The following is a 19,850-nucleotide window of genomic DNA, read 5'->3' on the forward strand; positions in this document are numbered from 1 at the left end:
AAGACTTACTATTCTTGTTAGGATTTCCCACCAAGTCCGACCCATTAAAAGGGAACCATTTCATATTGGTGATGATTAAATGACAATAGGTTGCGCGGCCATGGCAGCACCCTCGCGGCTTTGAATTTCTGTATAAAGTCCAGGGAAAGTACAGCCAGAAATTACACATCGCTACAAACTTTAACCCTATTATGGTCCCCCCAAAGTCCAACCCATTACAAAGGAACCATTTCATATTGCTGATGATTAGATGACATTAGGCTGCCGCGGCCGCGCGGTTTTGGGTTTCTATATAAAGTCCAGGGAAAATTCTGCCTAAAATTCTATCGCTACAAGCTTTTACCCTTTAACAAAAAACTTAGTACTATTGTTTGGAGTTTCCCCCCACGTTAAGCCCTGCCAAAAAGGAACATTTACACGTTGCTGACAATCAAGAGATATTAGGTTTTGGATTTCTATATGAAGTCCAAGGAAAATTCTTTTGGTAATTGCATCACTCGCTGGCAGCGCCTGGGCCAGAAGCTCCCAGCACACAGTTTGGAGGCATTTTGGGGGCACCGCTCGTGTCCAAAGTGGTTCAGTTGCCTCCGGGGTCGATCTCGCGCGGGGCCGCAAGGGAGCGTCCCCACATGGCTCTGTCTGAGTTCATTTTTTGATAAAAATTTTTGACTTTATTTTGAGATGACCTCAAAGCCCTTCTTAATATTTCAGTATGTCATACACTGTTACTATCAGTAATTCCTCATTATTGTTACTACAAATTACTTCATGCCTCTGAAATTATTCTTTGATAATGAGTTCATTTGCTAGATTTGCCCACTTTATGGAACTGATTTATTTCCTTTAGACATTCTGTTTGCATACTTATACATTTCCTTATATATACTATACTGTTCTGTCTTACATGTGTCCCCAAATATAAGTATAAAATTTTTACTTATTTATTTATTTGAATTTATAAATCAAAAAATGTTAAGTCTTTGTAGCTCCCAAACACCACCAGATGTGACCCTGCTGTTCCCAGCCAGGTCCAAGTATTACTGCATTGCTGGGTCTAAGCACCAAGCTGCCAGGTGGACACTGCTGCGTCTGGAATTGCCAGGAGTGGCCCAGGTCTTTTAAGCAAGAGAGATTATATCATTTAAAGGACCTTTTTCTCAAGGATTCGGTTAATTCTTTTGAAAATCTGTCTTCACTTCCGTTTTATATATATATATACATATATATACACACATATATATACATACACACATATGCGTATGTATGTGTGTATATATATGTATGTACATATACATATATATATACACACACAAACACACACACACTTTTATTTTTTGCTCGGAGAGCCTGGCAAGCTACCGAGAGTATTGAGCCAGATGGTAGAGCCTGGCAAGCTACCCGTGGCGTATTGGATATGCCCAAAACGGTAACAATAAGTCTCACAATGAGAGACGTTACTGGTGCCCGCTCGAACAAATCGATGAGCAACGGGATGACAGTGATGACAGTGATGATACATTTTGGGTCACACCCAGCAATGCACAGGGTTTACTCCTGGCTCATGCACTCAGGAATCACTCCTGGCAGTGCTCGGGACTATATGGGATGCTGGCATTCGAACCCTCATGCCCTTATGCAAGGCAAATGCTTCATGCAAGGCATGGCCCTTGCCATGCAAGGCCCTACCTGCTGTGCTATCACTCCAGCCCCACTTCCATTATATTTTTGCATTACCTTGAAAGATCACATAGGAAATCAAGGTACCTGTACTGATATTTATCTGGGCGACTTGATATGGGTGTTATGCATGTGCTACAGGTCTCTGTAACTTCAGATACCTTTCCCTTTCTGGTTAGAGATAAATCACCACATCAAATTTTTTCTTTTAATTCAAACTTCTGATGTCCTCATTATCTCTTTATGTATAATTAACAATAGCTTTTTTTTTAAACTGTTGTGTATTTGGGATTAGAAATTCCAAAAGTCAGATGAGTTTTAATTTACTTTTATCAAGTGCCTGTATATTCCTGTTAGCATGTTTAAGCTGCAAGATGAGGGGCCATCACAGAGACATTTCTGTAGTTGGTCAGGTTCTGGAACATGTTACAGTCCATCTCCACTACGAGCCTCTGGAGCCCCACATGTGTCGGTGTGAACTGGAATTGGGTGCGCAATGTGGTTCCAGGCCGCACAGAACCCAATCTGAAAAGAAGAAAAAGGCAGGAGCTATTTGTCCCAGGCTCATTGCTTTGTTGGCTCCCATGACTGGTCCTTCCCTTCGTCAAGAAGTGAAACAAACATCTAGGGCCTGGAGCAATAGTATAGCAGGAAAGTGTGATGGCAGGGTCTAACAATGAGAAGAAAAAATGGTTCCAAGAGAAAAGAAAAACATCCTTTATGGAAGTTTAAAAAAGAAGTCTCTGATGTAGCTGGCACACATTTTACACACACACAGGGTCTAAGGGGTGGTGGTTGGTTAGGGTTGGGATTAAGGGGTAAGAACAAAAGGGAATGTTTAAATAAAGCTCTGTGTCATGGTCATTAGTGGCACTAATGCAGCTTCTGGCTACACTGAGATGCAGCTACCCTGAGTAGTGTGCCTTGTGCCAGCCCTCCCATTGTCTGCTCTCCAGCAAGACCCAGGCTTGGCCTGCAGCACCAGGGCAGCAGACACCAATGGGCATATACCTCTCCACTCCCATCCCCTATGTCAGAGTCCCAAATTACCTGGCCTACCACCCCCTTTTCTGAAAAAAAAAAAAAAAAAAATTCAGTGACCCTCCCCTGGAAATCTACCTTCTTTAAACAAAGAGAAAATGTCCCCCAATTGCACCCAAGAACTGAATTGCCCTCTTGGGTTGTTCTAGCACCAGCAATCCCATGCCAGACAGCAATAACAGTGCCCTCTAGACATGGCTTCAGGATGAGAGAGGTCCTAAGCCTTTAGAGCTTTTTTTTCTTTCTTTTTAGGTCACACCTGGCGATTCTCAGGGGTTACTCCTGGCTTATGCACTCAGGAATTACTCCTGGCGGTGCCTAGTAGACCGTAAGGGATGCTGGAAATCCAACCAGGGTCAGCCGGGTGCAAGGCAAATGCCCTACTCACTGTGCTTCTGCTCCAGCCCCTGTGGAGCTATTTTTAATGACAATATAGGCCCTTTTGTCTTTCTCATCAGCCTTAGGGGTTCAAGGACCTGGGAAGCTTGTGGTCTCTTACCTGTAACTCCTCTCTCTGTGGATGAGCCCCCTTCCGAGGAGGGAGATGACACAGTCCTTCAGGGGAGCATCAAGGGGGTTGTGGATGCTGACTGTGACAGTGAGAGGCTGGTACTGTTCTGCTGTTTTAGGCATCTGTGGGAAGAGGGAAAACTTGCCTTGGGACTGATTATGCAGAACAGCTGCTGTGCCTGCCCTTCCCCTCTTCTGGGCCTTAGTTACTCTTCCTTTCTCAGTCATCTTAACCTGAACTCCACAGCTGACTTCCTTGCTGCCTGGCGTGCCAGCATTTATGTTCCACCTTGATCCATCTCTCTGATGACATACCTTCTATCCACTCAGAAACCATGTGCATGGGGGAAGAGGTCCCTCTTGTCAGTTCAGCTTTGCTTGACTTTCAGGACCATTCGTGGTCTGGATCCTACTCACCTCTTCAGCTCATCTGTGCTTCCCTTGATTAAAGAGCATCCCAGCTACCTGGGACACTTTCCCAGCCCTGGCATGCCTCTCACCATGCCCTGCCTCTGAGCTGCTTCACACAGCCTGCTACTGCTGTAGTGCTCCTCCCACTCCTGCATCTTTGCTGAGCATGGCCAGGTGTGGCCTCAAAACAAACCAAAATAAGCATCTTTGTTTTTGATTGAGCCACACCCTGGCAGTGCTTAAGGGCTGTTGCTGGCTCTAGTGCTCAGACATCACTCCTGGTGCTCAGGGTATCAAGTGCAGTGCTGGTGATCCAACAGGGGTTGGCTGCATGCAAGGCAAGCGCCTTACCCCCTACATTATTTCTCCTGCCCTGTCTCCATTTTTCAAGCTTCAGTATAGCTGCTGCCTCCTCCATGAACTTTCCCTCAACCCACAACCGGATTGATTCCCTACACTTATGCCATAGTAATCCTGTACCTCTGTAAAGCACTTTCACAGAAGACTAAATAGATCTCCCTTTTCTTGTTTTAACTCCCTGAGGGCAGGGCCCACATTATATTCATTTGTATCAGGGCAAGCATGTGGGAAGGGACAGAACCAAGAACTTCAAGCCTGTAAAACATCCTTTTTTATTATTTTATTTTTTATAATTTCGGGATGTTATCTCTACAACATTTTTTTTTCTGCTTTGTGTTTGGGGCCATATCTGGCACTGTTCAAGGCTTACTTCTGGCAGGCTCAAGGGACATATGGGATACTGGGGATTGAACCCAGGTTGACAGCTAGGAAAGCACCCTACCTGCTATACTATCTCTCTGGCCCCTAGGACTGCTTTCTTATCTGCAAAACATGAAACCGCTTTACCTCCCAGGACTTTAATATTAAACAAATAATAGTTTAATAATAATACAGGGGATATGGTGCTTGTCTTCCATTGGCCAACCCCCTATTCAATCCCTGGCACCACATATGGTCTCCCTGAGCACAAACTCAGGAGTATCCCCAAGAAACTGCTTGGTGTAGCCCTAAACTGTAAAATAAAAGAACAAAGGACAGAAAGGTTGCTAGACATTGGTATGAAATGCTGAATAAACAGAAGCGATAACTCCTGTAACTGTGGAGTCACCAATTGTAGAAACCTTTTGTTGAACTGAAGGAAGACATTGGAAGATCATCTCTTACTGTGGTATGTGAAAAACCTCAAGAGAAGGATTCCTCAACTTAGAACCTGCTGGCATTCCTTTTGCGTGTTCACCTGTTCTGACATCTGAGGGCACCAGATCTTTTTGAAACAGGACCTACTTTGTAGGAAATGGAATGGCTTAGGGAAAGAATGATGCCCACCTCAATGGCAAGTTGTGGTCTGCTGATGGCGATGTCTTCCTGCGCGAAGCAGCTGAGACTGGACTGGGAGTGCGTTGCCACAGCAGTGAGTCTGAGGAAGGTGTCCTGTGGTGGGCTTTGCTCAAAGTGGGAGGAGGACAGACTGGTCGTGATTCTTTGAACTGAAACACGTGAGCACAGGGTAAGCATTTCCGCAGGCACAACTTACACAGTGCACGGAGGAAGCAGGACACTATACAGAAGTCTCATTCCTCACTGCAGCTCCAACTGCAGTGGGCTCATACTTCTGCCTGGGCTCCCGCCTCACCCTTTCTGTTTTGGGGTCCAGCTTGATACTCAGGGGTTACTCCGGGCTCCGCACTCAGGGATCACTCCTGGCAGTACTCGGGAACCATATGAGATGGCGGGGATCAAACCCGGGTCAGCTGTATGCAGGTGCCCTACTCACTGTGCTATTGCTCCAGCCCCTGCCTTGCCCTTTTATCCCCTCACAGTCCTCCCCTGCACTGCATCAGCCCATCAGTGCCCTGGAGTCTGGACCTCCTCTCTGTGCTAGGACTCCTGCATCTGGGTTCTAGTCTAGTTCTATATTTTGAAAACCAGGTTTGAGTTTCCTGCCTTTTAGCGATCTCTGCCTGGATGGTTTATGGACTTTCAAACCTAATATGCTGCAAACACAAACCTACTCTTCCTCAATTCCCCTAGAGACTCACCCAAAATGGAAGCAACCTTCCCCAATCTATAAACATTCACATATTCAATCTATTCCACGCCCGTAATACTTGAAGTGTGCTAGATTAGTCTGTCCTTCATATCTTGAATATTATAAAACTACAGAATCTCTAATCCATTGTTCTAAACTTCGGATGCACTTTAGAGTCATTAGAAGGACTGATAATCCCAGTGCTAGCCTTCATCCCCAGTTACATCAGATTCTGGAGGTGAAGTTCAGACTTCAGCAATTTTAGAGTTCCCCATGTGAATCTGAGAAACATGACTCTCATATAATCTACTCTGCTGGAAGCTCTTTTTTAAATGATTTTTTCAAATGACAAACCCTTGTCCTTGAATCACAAAATTTTTCAACAGATCAAGGAGGGGAGTGGAGATCAGACTGGAGGTGACAAAGGGACAGTGGTAGAGGGCTATGGGGTACTTTGGTGTGATGTGTGCAGGAACTTTGTACAGTAGTAATATAAACGAAACACAGTCTTATTACCGAAAACTATCAATAAATTTTTTTAAAATTTTAAGGGACTAGGAGATATTACTTTGATTTGGGTACAAGCTGACTTTGCATCCAACACAGGTTCAATTCCTGGCACAGTATGCCTCCCAGGTACACTGGCTGTGGCCCCAGCACCCTCTGAGCACCACAGAAGGGGCCTAGGTGGTCCCCAGCACCACTGGGCCTGAGCAGCACTACATCCTTAGGCCCCAGGGGCACTAAATCACTGAGAATTTCCAGGGGTGGTCCTCAGACCACCATAGCACTGCTAGGGTTGCCCCCTAGCCCTCCAAAATAATAAATAAATTTTTGAACACATTAACTTTCCTTGTTAAAACCAGCTCCCCACTGCACAAAATTAAGGAGCCAGAAAGATAGTATAGTAGGCAGGGAGCTTGCTTTGCATGTTGACTCAGGTTCAATCCCTAGCATCTGATATGGTCCCCTGAGCCCTGCCAGGAGTGATCCCTGAGCATTACCAGGTGTGGCCCTAAGACACAAACAAGAAAAAAAATTCAAACTTCTCATATAAGACATGATCAGTCTCCATCAAGCTCTCTCACTGCACCCCATCCTTGGAAAGTAAACATACTAGAGGACCTGAAAGCAGGGTGGGGGAGTCATTAGCTCAGTGGTAAGGGTTGTTACAATAATATAGTGACACTCTAGTCCACTTATTCACTTATTAAGCTTCCCAAGCCCCCAAAATCATGCATTGCATTAAAAATCTTTAGTCTTTATGTTTAATTAAATGTTATCACGTTAATTTAGGGTTTGAACCATGGCATTTCAGAGTTCATGAGTCTGGGATGTAGGCTGATTCTAAGGTGCAGGCAAGTTTGAGAACATCTACCATAGTACAGGAAGCTTCAACCCTAGGATAACAAGAATTTGGGGGGGGGGGATACCAATGCTAGGACCCCATCCCTGTCTATGAGCAATAACTAAGAATTTTGGGAAGAAGGAGGAAGTCGTGTACAAGTTCCTTCTGCTCGAACGCCCGTGACTCACTTTTCCACCCTCCCTAATTCATCCTTTAAAACCCAGTATGGCCTAATTTACTTGGGAAAAGCCTGCTCCATCCTGGGTTGGGACCTTCTAACCATTGTGCTTCGTTTAGATCACCAAATACTTCTTATCCGCTCCCATGGTCTGTTGACTTATTTGGCTGCAAATGAATTGTGGGTGTAATGTTGTTGTTGCTTTTAACCTGTGTGATGCTCAATAAAGTGAGTTGGATAACTTGAAGTTGTCACTTCAGCCCTGTAGGGTGGACCCTATAATTGCCACCCACCAAGGTAAGGAGTGAGATCAGGTCACAGAGAGAGTTACCCAGGTTTCCACTGAGCGTTAGGAGCATCTTCTTCCTCCAGAGCTCGGCAGCAAGGACACCATTGTAGTACACTGCCTGCACCCCAATCGCCAGTTGCACAGTCTTCTCCTGGTCACGGGGGTTAATCAGAGTCACAGCGAACTGCACATCCCCTCCCAAAGGTAGGAAGCAGGGAGTTTCCAAGAACAGGTACAGAGGATCGGATATCTCGAGACTGGGAGGGCAGATGCCATTGTCCTTCCCTTGTTCCAGTCTCTCTTTCTGGACTTTCTCCAGCACCTCTTTTTCTTGAAGAGATCCTGTAGAGTAGAAACAACAAAGGCGGTTTTTTGGCAAGTCTAGAGCCTTCCAGTTCAGGATTAAGATTCATTCATCTATGACTGCTCCAATAACAACATCACAAGTTCATTTTAAGCCTCTAGAGGCCCTCTGCAATGAAATAAAAGCTCAGTGTCAGATACAGCACATTTCTACAAGCTACTTGCAGTTCTTTGGGAACTATGTATTTGCCTCTTAACAGCAGTCGAATTTGCTTTTGGATAAGGCATGTTGTCTTAGCAGTTTAGCAGGGACAGCAGTTTGGACTTATTCCAAGGGCACTGGGGTTATGGAATGTTCTGGAGCAAGACAGTAACAATTACATGTGGTTTTTTTTTTTTTTTTGGTTTTGTTTTTTTTTTTTTTTAGAAAACTCATTCTGGGAACTGAAGTTTGTGAAGGGAACAGTTATGGAGAGACTAGAGAAAGGGGGGTTGGTTAGGACACCATTGCTAGGTTGCAGATGAGAGGGGAAGCCTTGGTTTACCTACCAGCAGAGGGGGAGACGAGATGATGGGTGGTAGTGTGGGCAGTGAAAGGGGAAAGGGAAAGCCTTATTGTTTCGATGTACTGTGAACAGTGGTGCCATCTACTAGTGAGGAGGGAAGAACAGGATGTGGGAGTCAATGAGGGGGAAAGGGTGAATATCTTTAGGCTACTGGGCTTGGTACTAAGTGTTCTGAAGTTTGCAGATTTGTCCCCAAGGGAAATTTGGAAATGTCTAGAGGCATTTTTTTATTGTCACATACTGGTGGTGGTGTCACATACAGGAGATGTTGGCATCTAATAAACAGAGACCAGAATGCTGCTAACAGTCCTGTGAGGCACAGTGCCCAACCCGCCACCCCAACAGAGTTATCTGACTCCAAAGGGCAAGGGTGTTAAATAAGGTTGAGAAATCCTCATTTTATATGCCAAGAAAAGTCCTGTTACTCTCCTTGCCCTGCACCTCTTAGGCCCACCCTGTCCCTCCGCTGCTTGTGTATTGAGAATTGTGCACCCCTCTTGCCTGGTACCTTCAGGGTACTTGTAGTTCTGAGTGATGTCCTCACAGCGGTCGCTGCCCACGCCCTTGGTGCTGATGTTGTTGCCTACATACTTAGTGTTGGAATCAGTCAGCTCCAGTGCCCCATCCTCACGGCACTTCCACACCACACATGAGGCATTCACTGCAGCAAAGAGGTCAGCAACTGCAGGGGTCAGATCCAGTGTCCCCTCCTTGATGGCTCTGACCGGAACCAGATCACAGGACTTCAGGACTGAGGGAAGACAAGATCAGTGAGAGGGAGGAGCCACTGTTTGTTTGGGTCTGACCTCCATCCTTTCCCCCAGAATCAAGGTCAAAGGGTAGTTTCTGAGAAGGCATTGCAAAGACAAATCATTTTTAGTTTTTTCCCTGACTTTTGGATCACCCATCTGGCAATGCTCAGGGGTTACTCCTGGCTCTGCATTCAGGAATTATTCCTGGCAGCCTCAGGGAACCGTACAGGATACTGGGGATGGAACCCAGGTTGAACATGTGCAAGGACAGTGTCCTACCCAATTATACTGGAATACTCTTTAGGGATGATCCCCTTTCATTGTGGCCTGTGGCAGAGACCTCTCAGGAACTGGACTGTGAGAGTCGAAGGACCATAGTTCCCAGAACTTCCAAAGCTCCCTTGGCCTGCCCAGATAGGAATCACCTTTATAGAACACTTGCTGTGTTTCTGATTCTATAATCAGTGTTTTTCTGAGAAAGAGAGAACCATCCTTTCGGGGCGCTTGAGGATTACTTCTCTGAGCTTGAACATTCCCTCTACCTCTGAGATCCATATCCAGAACCTGGGAAGTCCTACCTCACACATCTGCAGCTCATCTGTGAGCCTTTGTCCTCTGTTGAGACTTGCCCCCTCACCTGTAGCCCTCCCTGGGTCTCCTTGCCGCTGGTGGCCAAGAGGGTGGACACCTCTAACCCCCTACCAGCCCACTAGTATCAGGTCAGTGTTCTGTTGGTCTCAATCACATGTTCTGCCACTCTTGTTTTAAGGACTGCAGACCTACTTCTGGTCACCTGGCTGCTTTAGTTTCCTCCTCGAGGGGGGTCCCCTTCAGCCCCAGCAGCTCTGTGCTGCCTGAGGGGCTTAGGCCCACCCCTAGGCTTTACCTTCACCTCCAAGAGGATCACTTGGGTGCAGAATCTGCCATCCATCATACCCTGGGGGTAAAGCAGGCCGGGCCATCCAACACTCCGTGGAAGTCTGGTAGACCCTGGAGGGAGCAAAGAGGGTGGGAGACGCAAATGAGTCCTGAAGACATCCTAGGAGTGGCAGCATCCCTCGTCAACATGAGAATAGGGGACACTGTGTGGACATGGTGCAGCTTCCCAAGGAGGAGCATGCATGCTCTGAGTGGCCATCAGTGTCCTGCCTCCCAGAACCTGGAAGACATCTGAGGATCAAGGCCACTGGAGGGGTGCCCCTGGGCTTCCACCCTGTGGGATTGAAGCCCTTACAGGTCTGACGCCATATCTGTGTTTTTATTTTGGGGCCATACTTGCTCAGAGATCATTCCTGGTGGTGCTCAGGAGACTGTGTTGCCAGGGATCAAACCCCAATCAGCTGCATGCAAGGTAAGTGTTGTACTGTCTCTCCAGCCCCAGGTCTGAGGCCTGATCCCCTCTTTGGGTTTCTCACCAAATTCTTCCCCGCTGGCCTTCTCCGTTCTGGAGGCCCTCCTCATTGTAGTACTCATCGACCAGCAGGCCCCCGCCGGTGCCCTGGGCTGAGGCGAAGGTGGTGATGACACGGGCAGGGATTCCTAGACTTCGCAGTGCTGTGTGCAAGGACAGAGTCAGTGGGGCCCTGCGAGGAGGGCTTGTGTCCCCTCTAGGCTGTACACAGTGGACAGAGGAGCCTGCTTAAGACAGAGCAGGTAAGGCTGGCACCAGGGTACAGGAAGCATTAGGCCAAGGAAGGAGGCAACCCCAGCTCCCAGTGGGCAGAGCACACTGCATGCATGCTGAGATCGTGTTTGTATGTGTGTGTGGAGGGGTGGGGGGCGTTTATGCATCATACCTGTGCAAGCAACAGCAGCCAGCACCCAGGCCTGGGCCGCATGGACCGGTTGCCCACGGCCTGTGAGCCACTGCCGCAGGATGGGCACGCTGCCCCGGCGCTTGCCCAGCAAGGCCCCTTCCTGAGTGGCCTGGGCCATGGACAAGACTTGCTTCTCCTTGAGTGCATGAAGCTGTTGGGGAGAAATGTGGGGGTGTTCCTGAGTGTCAGGACACAGCAACTTTCAGAACATGATTTGGATAGTTCTCTGAGCATGATAAATGGATCCTCCTCCACTGAATCTTCTGGAGCTCCTTAGCCCTGTAGGCTCCTAGCTCTGCCCTAACTTTCTGGGTCAACATCTCTAGGGGAATCTCTCCAATAGGATCTCCCTGGAAGATGATGTATGGACCCCACAGGCAAACAGGACCGTGCAGCTAAATGGCTGCCCCTCCTGAGGTCCTCCTCTGCCCAGCTTCCTGCTCCTCACAGGCGGGCCTCATCCTGTACCACCTCTCCAGGGGCTGTCCAAAGGACCCGGAAGAGACAAGGAACACATTTGTCCTGGAAAAGGACCATTTGAGAACAACAGGAAAGCTCCAAGCCCCCTTCAAGCATGGCAGACACGTAGGAATTACTGGATTACAAGCCCTCTGGTCACCATCACAGGGAACACAGGATGAGCTGAGCTTTCCCCTGTCCCTCCCAGGGACTCTTGGCAGGCCTGTGTCCCTGGTCTTTTCCACTGAGTGAGCCCCAACTGCGGGCAGTCTGACAGAATGTATACACTGAAGTCCTGTGGCTCAGACAATTCTCTAAGAGCCAACCCCAACATCAGGGTGGGCCCACCTTGGGAGAAGGGGCTCTTTGTGACGTGAAGATCTCTGGGACCCTTCAGTTGGGGCTCATTGTGTCCCCGCTCCCTTTTCCACCTCCCATTTACTCACCAAAGCACCCAGGATGCGGGCCACATGCTGGGGGCTGCCCCACGCCCCCACCTGCTTGTCCACGCTCAATAAGCTCAGGCTGAGGTCGACGACATCTCTCTCAAACTGTGAAAACCGCACAGACTGTGAGGGTCCCAGGTTAGGCACCCTCCCGCCTCCCACCCCCACCGTACTCATTTAGACTTGGCTCCTTCCTCCTGTGCCCCCTGGCCCCCGTGTGTCTCCCACAATGGGATGGGGTGCTTCTTTTCATTCCTAGTCTTTTCCACTGAGTGAATCCCAACCGCTGGCAGTATGGTGGAGTGTATACACCGAGGTCCCATGGCTTGGAGCAGAAAGGGGAGAATTGTTGACCTAGATGACAGAGCTTAGCAGTGGAGCCAGGACCTCATGGAGACACCAGAACAGGTGGGAGCTCATGCGGTCTCTGGGGGCTGGGGATGACCCTGAGAAGGTCTACAAAAATGAACCTGAATTTTCTAGGGGAATCAAGAGGGAACTATTCCAGGCAAAGGGGACACTCAACTTGAATATCAGTGGGTGGCCAGGGGCTGACTCAGGCTAACTCTTGAAGTAAAGAAAGAGTGCCCTAGCTACATAGTGTTTGATTTTTGTTTCTTTGTGGGGAGGGGTAAGCGGGGAGACACCGAGTGGTGTTTAGGGCTTACTCCTGACTCTGCTCAGAGGATCATATTCAGTGCCAGGAATTAAACCCAGGATGGCTGGGTTTAAAGATGCAGAGCAAGCATCTTAACCCCCATGCTAAATCTCTAGCCCCAAGCCTTGTTTGGGCCTTGTCCCATCGATGACAGAAATTTAACAGAGGTTTGATTTGCAGGGTCTTTAGGAGAACCCCAGAAGCTGTGAAGGATGGTCTGATATGGACTTGAGGAAAGAGAGGTCCACATCACTTAAGTTTATAAAAAGAAATTACTTCAGAATCAGTGTCAGCTGTGTGGAGCCAGTGGGTGGCAGCCCTTCCCTCCCCTTTACCTGACCAAAGTCCCAGGCCACTGCCTGGATGCAGTCAGCAGTGCCCAGGTAGATGAGGCCGTTCTGGTTCAGTAAGTACTCCTGGCGCTGAGCTTCGTTCTCCAGAAACACATCATCCTCTGGTGGGAAGTAGCAATAGGGAGGGTTTGGGGTGTGGAGAGGCCACAGTCAGGCCTCTGCCCACCCCTGCTCATGTTAGGGGCTGTGGGTCTTCCCTTAAGCTCTGGCCTAGGAAAGGACTGAGAAGAAGCACTCTCTCATCCCATTCTCCTTCTCTGGAGCTCAGCTTCTTTTCTGGGGGAGCATGGGAAAAGGGGCCTGGATTTTGTCCAGCCATTAGATGGCTGGACAAAAAGACCTATAACAGCCAGAAGGTATTTGCAGCCAGAGCACTGCCTCCAAGGATTTGCCAGTGGCAGCATAGGCTCAGAGGGCCTGCGAGGTCTTGCCTATAAGTTCAACTTATAAGCAAAAATACTTAAAAAAAAAAACCCAAACAAAACAAAACAAAAATAGTGGACAGGGATGAGCAGAAGGAAGAGCATTTGACAAGACAGGGTCAGAAGGAGGGTGGGTCGCTCGAGCAACAGTAATGTCTCCATTGTGAGACTTGTTACTTTTTTTGGCATAGCGAATATGCCACGGGTAGCTTGCCAGGCTCTGCCGTGTGGGCTGGATACTCTTGGTAGCTTGCTGGGCTCTCCGAGAGGGACAGAGGAATCAAACCTGGGTCAGCTGCGTGCAAAGCAAACATCCTACCCGCTATGCTATGGCTCCAGCCTCAATAATAGCAGAAGAAAAATGAAAACATTAAATGACTATTATCTGGGGCTACAGAGAGAGTGCAAGGACTAAAGTGCTTGCCTTGCATGTGGACAATTCTGGTTTAATCTCCAAGTGCTGCCAGATGTGACCCCAAAACCCACCCCGTAACCCTAATAACTCTAAAGGGAATGAAGGTGGAGACTGATAGTACATGGGATAGGGCACTTGCCTTGCACAGAGCTAACCTGAATTTGAGTCCTATCCCCACATATCCCAAAGCACCACCAGTAGTGACCCTTGAGCACAGAGTCAGGAGTAAACCCTGAACACTGCTTGATGTGATAGGAACTCCTCTTCCCCTGCCCCCACAGAAAGAAAGAAAGAAAGAAAGAAAGAAAGAAAGAAAGAAAGAAAGAAAGAAAGAAAGAAAGAAAGAAAGAAAGAAAGAAAGAAAGAAAGAAAGAAAGAAAGAAAGAAAGAAAGAAAGAAAGAAAGAAAGAAAGAAAGAAAGAAAGAAAGAAAGAAAGAAAGAAAGAAAGAAAGAAAGAAAGAAAGAAAATGAAATCATGGTACCCTGAAGAACATGGGGCCTAAAACTTCAGGACCAAATGCTCCTGTGTCTCTCCTCCGGCTCCTCCTCCCTGATTCCTCTCTCCAAACTGCTTTAGAAATGACGGAGAATGGGGCTGGAGCGATAGCTATAGCATAGCATAGCAGCATAGCAGGCATTTGCCTTGCATGCGGCCGACCCATGTTCAATTCCCAACATCCCATATGGTCCGTCATGCACCACCAGGAGTAATTCCTGAGTGTAAAGTCAGGAGTGACCCCTGTGCATCTCCAGGTGTGACCCCCCCCAAAAAAAGAAATGACTCAGAACGTCCAGTGTTTGGCCTGGTCTCTGCAGGGCTCCAGGAAGAAGCACACTCAGTGCACGTTCTCTCCTCCCACACTGTGAAGCCGGGTTCCTGGTTCCTAGAGTTCCTTGCTAAGGAATAGGATTATTTATTTAGAGGAAGTAAAACCGAGTTTGAATCTAGGAGAGATCTATCTCCAAGTAGGCTAACATGAGACTGAGTCTCAGGTAACTTTTGAAAATCTCTGAATCACTTCCCAGATAAGCAGAGCCAATAAGTGGCCCTGCCCCAGGATGCCCCTCCACACACTCACATACAGAGGCCCCCTGGGGCAGGTCCCCGCATGCCAGGCCCAGAGCCAGGATTCTTGGCATGAATACAAGCCAGTGGGTGTCCTCTGGTTTGCTATTGTTTTGGGGGAAAGGAGTCACACCTGGCAGTGCTTGGGGCTTACTCCTGGCTCTGTCCTCAGGGATCACTCCCTAAGGTTTCGGGGCTTGGGGAAACATAAGGGATGTCATGGATCCAGCCCAGATTGGCAACATGCAAGACAAGTGCCCTCCTTGCCATACTATCTCTCCACCCAAGCCCTTGGATTTTCTCTGAATTGAGTACTCTTCTAGAACTATTTCTGTGATATCTTTGCCTGAGCCACCAGGATATCTGTCCATGAGGTGAAGAAACACTAGCAGCCTCTGCTTTAGAGGGAAATAGTCTGAGGGTTTTCCTCTCAGAGCAAGAAGCCTCCCAACTTGCAGTGACCAATGACAGCATCTGTGGGCATGGTCACAGAGAGGGTCCGGGACACTGGGTCTCTGTCCTCCACAGCAGCTTTTCATCACTACGGGTGCCCCTGACTGGAAATTAGCCTACATTCAACCACATGGGACAAGGGGTCCCCATCCATTGTTCTACCTGCAAAATCCCATGGAGTAGAAAATAAAAGGTCGGATTTAGAACAGGAGGGGAGGGCCATTTAAGGGAGTTGTTGGAGAAACTCATCCTGGGCGAAAGGAGTGGCCCACTGGGATTGAAGTACCAGAAAGAGAGGGAGTCCGGAGATAGGGCCGTAAAAAGGGACCTGGGAGTTTCCTTCTACATCCTGAGGTTCCCTCTTTCTCTCAGCTCAACCTTGTGACAAGGCCCCATTCATGCTTACAGTGACACTCTGCAAAGGTCCCTGTGCTTGTTGTCTAGGAGTGGCAAAGACTGGAAAGTCACAAGACACCACTTCTCACTCTCCCACAAACCCTGCAGGAGCTCACAGGAATTAACTTAAAATAGACTTGAAGTTACGGCACTTGCCTTGCATGTGGCTGACCCGAATCTGATCCCCGGCACCACATGTAACACTTCCAGGAGTGATCCCTGAGCACAGAGCCAAGATTAAGCCCTGAGCACAGCTCAGACTACAGAAAGGGAAGGCGGCAGAGGTGCTCTCCTGGATCCTGTCTGGGGCACGTCAACAGAGTATGTCTGATGCCCTTCTCTGGATGAAAGAACTGCAAAGACCAGGTCTGAGCTCTCCTGGAGGTAAAGCTGTGGTGTGGGAGGAAGCAGCTGTGGTGTGGGAGGAAGTGGCTGTGGTGCAGGAGGCTGCCATTGGATTTGATACTCTGGTCAACCATTGATTTAGACACGACAGTGTGGAGAGGGACCAACAGTTTGTGGAAAGAACGGGGCAGATACATGGAGAGAAGCAGAGAGAGCAAATAGGGGCAGATCATGGCAATGCTGATGAGAAAGTTGAAGCTTTGGCCTCTGCATGAGCACAGACTCTCTCGGGACTGGTAGGGGCCTTAGCTATTCAAAATTTTGTATTGGTGTGTGGTGTTGGTGTGTGGTTATACCTAGTAATGTTCAGGGAGTATTCCTGGCTCTACTCAGGAGTGACCCTTGGGGTCCTGAAGGACCATTTACTGGGGCTGGGCTGCCTTCAAGGCAAGCAAGCTCCCTATCTCCTGTACTATTTCTTTTACATATTTTCTTTTTCTTGCAAAGGGGTCCTCCAAATTACCTAAGCTTTGAAGCTCATAAAGCTAATGGGAGCCCAGGGAGGAAATAGATAAGCCTGTTCCTCAGGTGGACTCTGTTCCTGAAGCACCAGGCAGTGGTTGTCACTGTAAATGGTTTGTCTCTTAGAGTCACCCCAGGGAATCTCAACTCTTTTTTTTTTTCCTTTTGGGTCATACCCAGCGATGCTCAGGGGTTACTTCTGGCTCTGCACTCAGAAATTACTGCTAGCCTCACAGTGATTCACTAATAAAAATAAATAAATTAATTTAAAAAAAAAAGAAATTACTGCTAGTGGTGCTCGGGAACTATATGGGATGCCCGGGCTCAAACCCGGGTTGACCACGTGCAAGGCAAATGCCCTCTCCGCTGGGCTATCACTCCGGCCCGAACCTCAGCTCTTGACTCTAAAATAGCATGAGCTGGCTCCCCTGCTGAAGCATGTGCTGAAGCATGCCCAGGGGTTAGCCTCAGTATACCGCCCTAGCTGCCAGGTCTGGCCTCCAGGGAGAAGGCACCACAGTCACTGAGCGTTCCTGTGGCCCTTAGAGGGAGCTGTCAGCCAAGGCCCGGGGAGGTATGCCCTGCTGGAACTGCTCCAGCTCCTTAACCAATCTCACCTCGATTCCAGGGGTTAAAGAGCAGTGTGAAACGACCCAGGAGGCGTGGCTTCCGGCCGGAGACCTGCAGCAGGATCGAGTAGTGACCAATGACAGCATCTGTGGGCGAGGTCACAGAGAGGGTCCAGGACTCCGAGTCTCTGTCCTCCACCGCAGCTTTCCACCACTTCGGGTCCCCCAGACTGGAAATTGGGAATGTGGCCTGGGTCCTGTTGGCCTCTGACGGCTGCTCTCCTACAGTCACACAGACACAAAATGATCATTCCGACCTTCATGGTCACCACTCTGAGTAATAAAGTCCAATATTCAAAAACCGGAGCAGGTGGTTTTGGAATGAAAAAAGAAGAGAGTGAAGGCAGCCCATCCAGCAATGGGAGGTAGACAAAGGGGAGGGGAGGATAAAGGAAAATTTAGGTCCCGTGGCTCATATCTAGAAAGGTTCCAGGGTCTATAAAACAAATAGAGTATCAGTTTGCTTCATAGGGCTAGTGTGAGAAATTAAAGTAGTATTGTATGTAAGGTACTTGTAGTACTATGTCTGACTTATATTGGCAGAGTTGAACACATAGTCGAGCATGTATCCAGCAGATGTGACCATTAAATATTATATTTAGCTTGGACTTGATCCCATTCCAAATTTTCTATAAAATGGCTATTATACTTGCAACCAAAAGAAAATCCCTCAGTAATGATGCGCCGAACAACTCTGAGTCATGGTATGCATTATTTATTGTGCGCAAGTCCTCCTCCTAGACCATGGCTAGGATGATTCCTTGTGGCCTAGGAGTCATGTGGGTCCCTGACAGTTGGGTTTCTTGAGTTAATGCCAGACAGAGAACTCAGACCTGCTGGCCCAAAGGACTAGGCCTGCTCCTCTTACCTGTTTGTGCAATAAGGGTCACCTTCTTCAAGGCAGGCCCAAATTTGGGCACTGGTGCTCGAAAGTGCAGGAGAAGGGTGAAGGGCTGTCCCCTCCTCACAATGAGGTGTTGGGAGCTAATGGCCTTGGTGTGGTGCTCCTCATTGTTTTTTGATGCCTGGAAGTCACAGCGCTTGATCCTAAGGGCTGTTGCAGGAAAGAGAAATCATGGAGACTAGATAAAGGTGTTCATGTAAGTAAAATCAGTGAGCTTAGAGCCAGAGAAGTCAGGATTCAGGTCCCGCCCTGGCAGACTTGACTTATTAGCTGAGTACTATCTTATTACCTACTATTGTGCCAACTCAGAAAAGTAGTTTTACCACTTGGAGCTCATTTCCTCTTTCTTAGCATAATCCTCCTCCTTCAGTGGAGATTTATGAGGGAATATACAACTGAATCAGAGTTAAACACATAGTCAAACACATATTAAGTCCAATTAATTGTGGGTTATTATTATTATTAGAATATTGCTTATTCTTAATGTTTACCTCTCCTTTCTGTTGCTAATCCAAAAATTATGAACAATAAAGTCTCTGGCTCAACCCTACTCATTTTTTTCTTAATACACAATGGAAATTTTTTAGAACTTGTTTTGAAGTAATTGTGTGCGATTCTCTTGTCTTATAAATGACAATGAGGCCCAGAAAGTAGAATCCACTCACTGGAGGTTGGCCCAATTAGTTATCAAACCCACTGTTGCAGCCTAGAAAAATCTCTGCAAGAATGGAGTCCAACAGTACTGTGATGGCCTACTTGGTAGGTCATCTACTACTGTGATGGTAATTCTTATTTTACCACGAAATTTTACAAAGAGGCTTATAAATATTGTAATTGACCCTTGAAGAGGTTCCTGAGATTTCTGCATCCTTTGGGTAGAATTTTTTTCCTTCTTTTTTCCCTTTATTCTGAATATTTCCCTTCATTCTTTTTTAGGTTGAATATGTTTTACAATAATATTACAGTAATGTTTTAGGCATTTAATGTTAGTGTACCACAGCCACCACCAGAATGCCAGTCAGGCCGCTGGGTTTTTGTTTATTTGTCTTTTGTGTTGGTTGGTCACAGGAATTGAACCCAGAACCCCGTATATGCAGTATTAGTGCTTTCTTTACACCTGAGCCCATCCCCGGTCTTGCTTTTGTTTCTTTACCTCTAGCATTAGCCTCTAGCCTCTGCCCCCTTTAGTTGACTCCCCATACTCCTATCTCCCTTTCATATTTGACTGTGAAGTTGTGACACTCTCATATTCCTTAGGGTCATTTCTCATAATTGCCACATCCCAGTGAAAGGAGTCATGTTAATATGATAAGAATATAAATCCATGTTAACCACCAATGTCGCATCCACCATCACTACCGTTGTCACCAGTATCCTGAAAACATCCTCCCTGAGTGCCTCTTCAGAGCCATGCCACAGTATCATTACCACAGCACCCACCACCTCCCCAGCCACAGCCCTATCACCATCCCCTCCAGCTCCAGCAGCCCCCCTCTACCACGCCCACATCATAGCCCCTCAATCAGCAGCAGCTCAGATACTAGCCCCTCATGGTATCTCCATTATAACCTCCATCATTGCCATGACCCACTATCTACTTTACCATAGTTACCCACTACCGCCTCTGCCATCCATTAGCTTTACCCTCATACACACTATCACTCCTCCATCACTTCCATCATATCCTAATTCCTTTCATGAAAAGACAGAAGAATGGAGGGGCTACTGACAGTCCAGGCAGCCCCTGGAGAGCTGGCTTGGCTCACCCTGTCCCATGGCTGCAGGCTGCTCTTATCCACTTGATCACAGGAAATGCCCGTCTTGAACTCTCGCTCTGGC

The 19,850-nt window shown here is 47.7% G+C and overlaps 1 protein-coding gene across 1 annotated transcript; it reads right to left on the reverse strand.

Moving 5' to 3' along the window:
• Positions 1-1,963: 1,963 nt before the first annotated feature.
• EPB42 (erythrocyte membrane protein band 4.2) lies at positions 1,964-19,850 on the reverse strand. The gene is made up of 13 exons (XM_004609606.2): positions 19,778-19,850; positions 17,976-18,161; positions 17,096-17,329; positions 12,841-12,959; positions 11,848-11,952; positions 10,922-11,093; positions 10,541-10,679; positions 10,012-10,115; positions 8,882-9,124; positions 7,547-7,846; positions 4,987-5,147; positions 3,218-3,351; positions 1,964-2,202 (listed from the first exon to the last, which is right to left on the reverse strand). The coding sequence occupies exons 1-13, from the start codon at positions 19,785-19,787 to the stop codon at positions 2,040-2,042; spliced, it is 2,070 nt and encodes a 689-aa protein (XP_004609663.1). The 5' UTR covers positions 19,788-19,850; the 3' UTR covers positions 1,964-2,039.

Source organism: Sorex araneus, chromosome 3, assembly GCF_027595985.1.
Source record: "Sorex araneus isolate mSorAra2 chromosome 3, mSorAra2.pri, whole genome shotgun sequence".
NCBI classification, from domain to species: domain Eukaryota; kingdom Metazoa; phylum Chordata; class Mammalia; order Eulipotyphla; family Soricidae; genus Sorex; species Sorex araneus.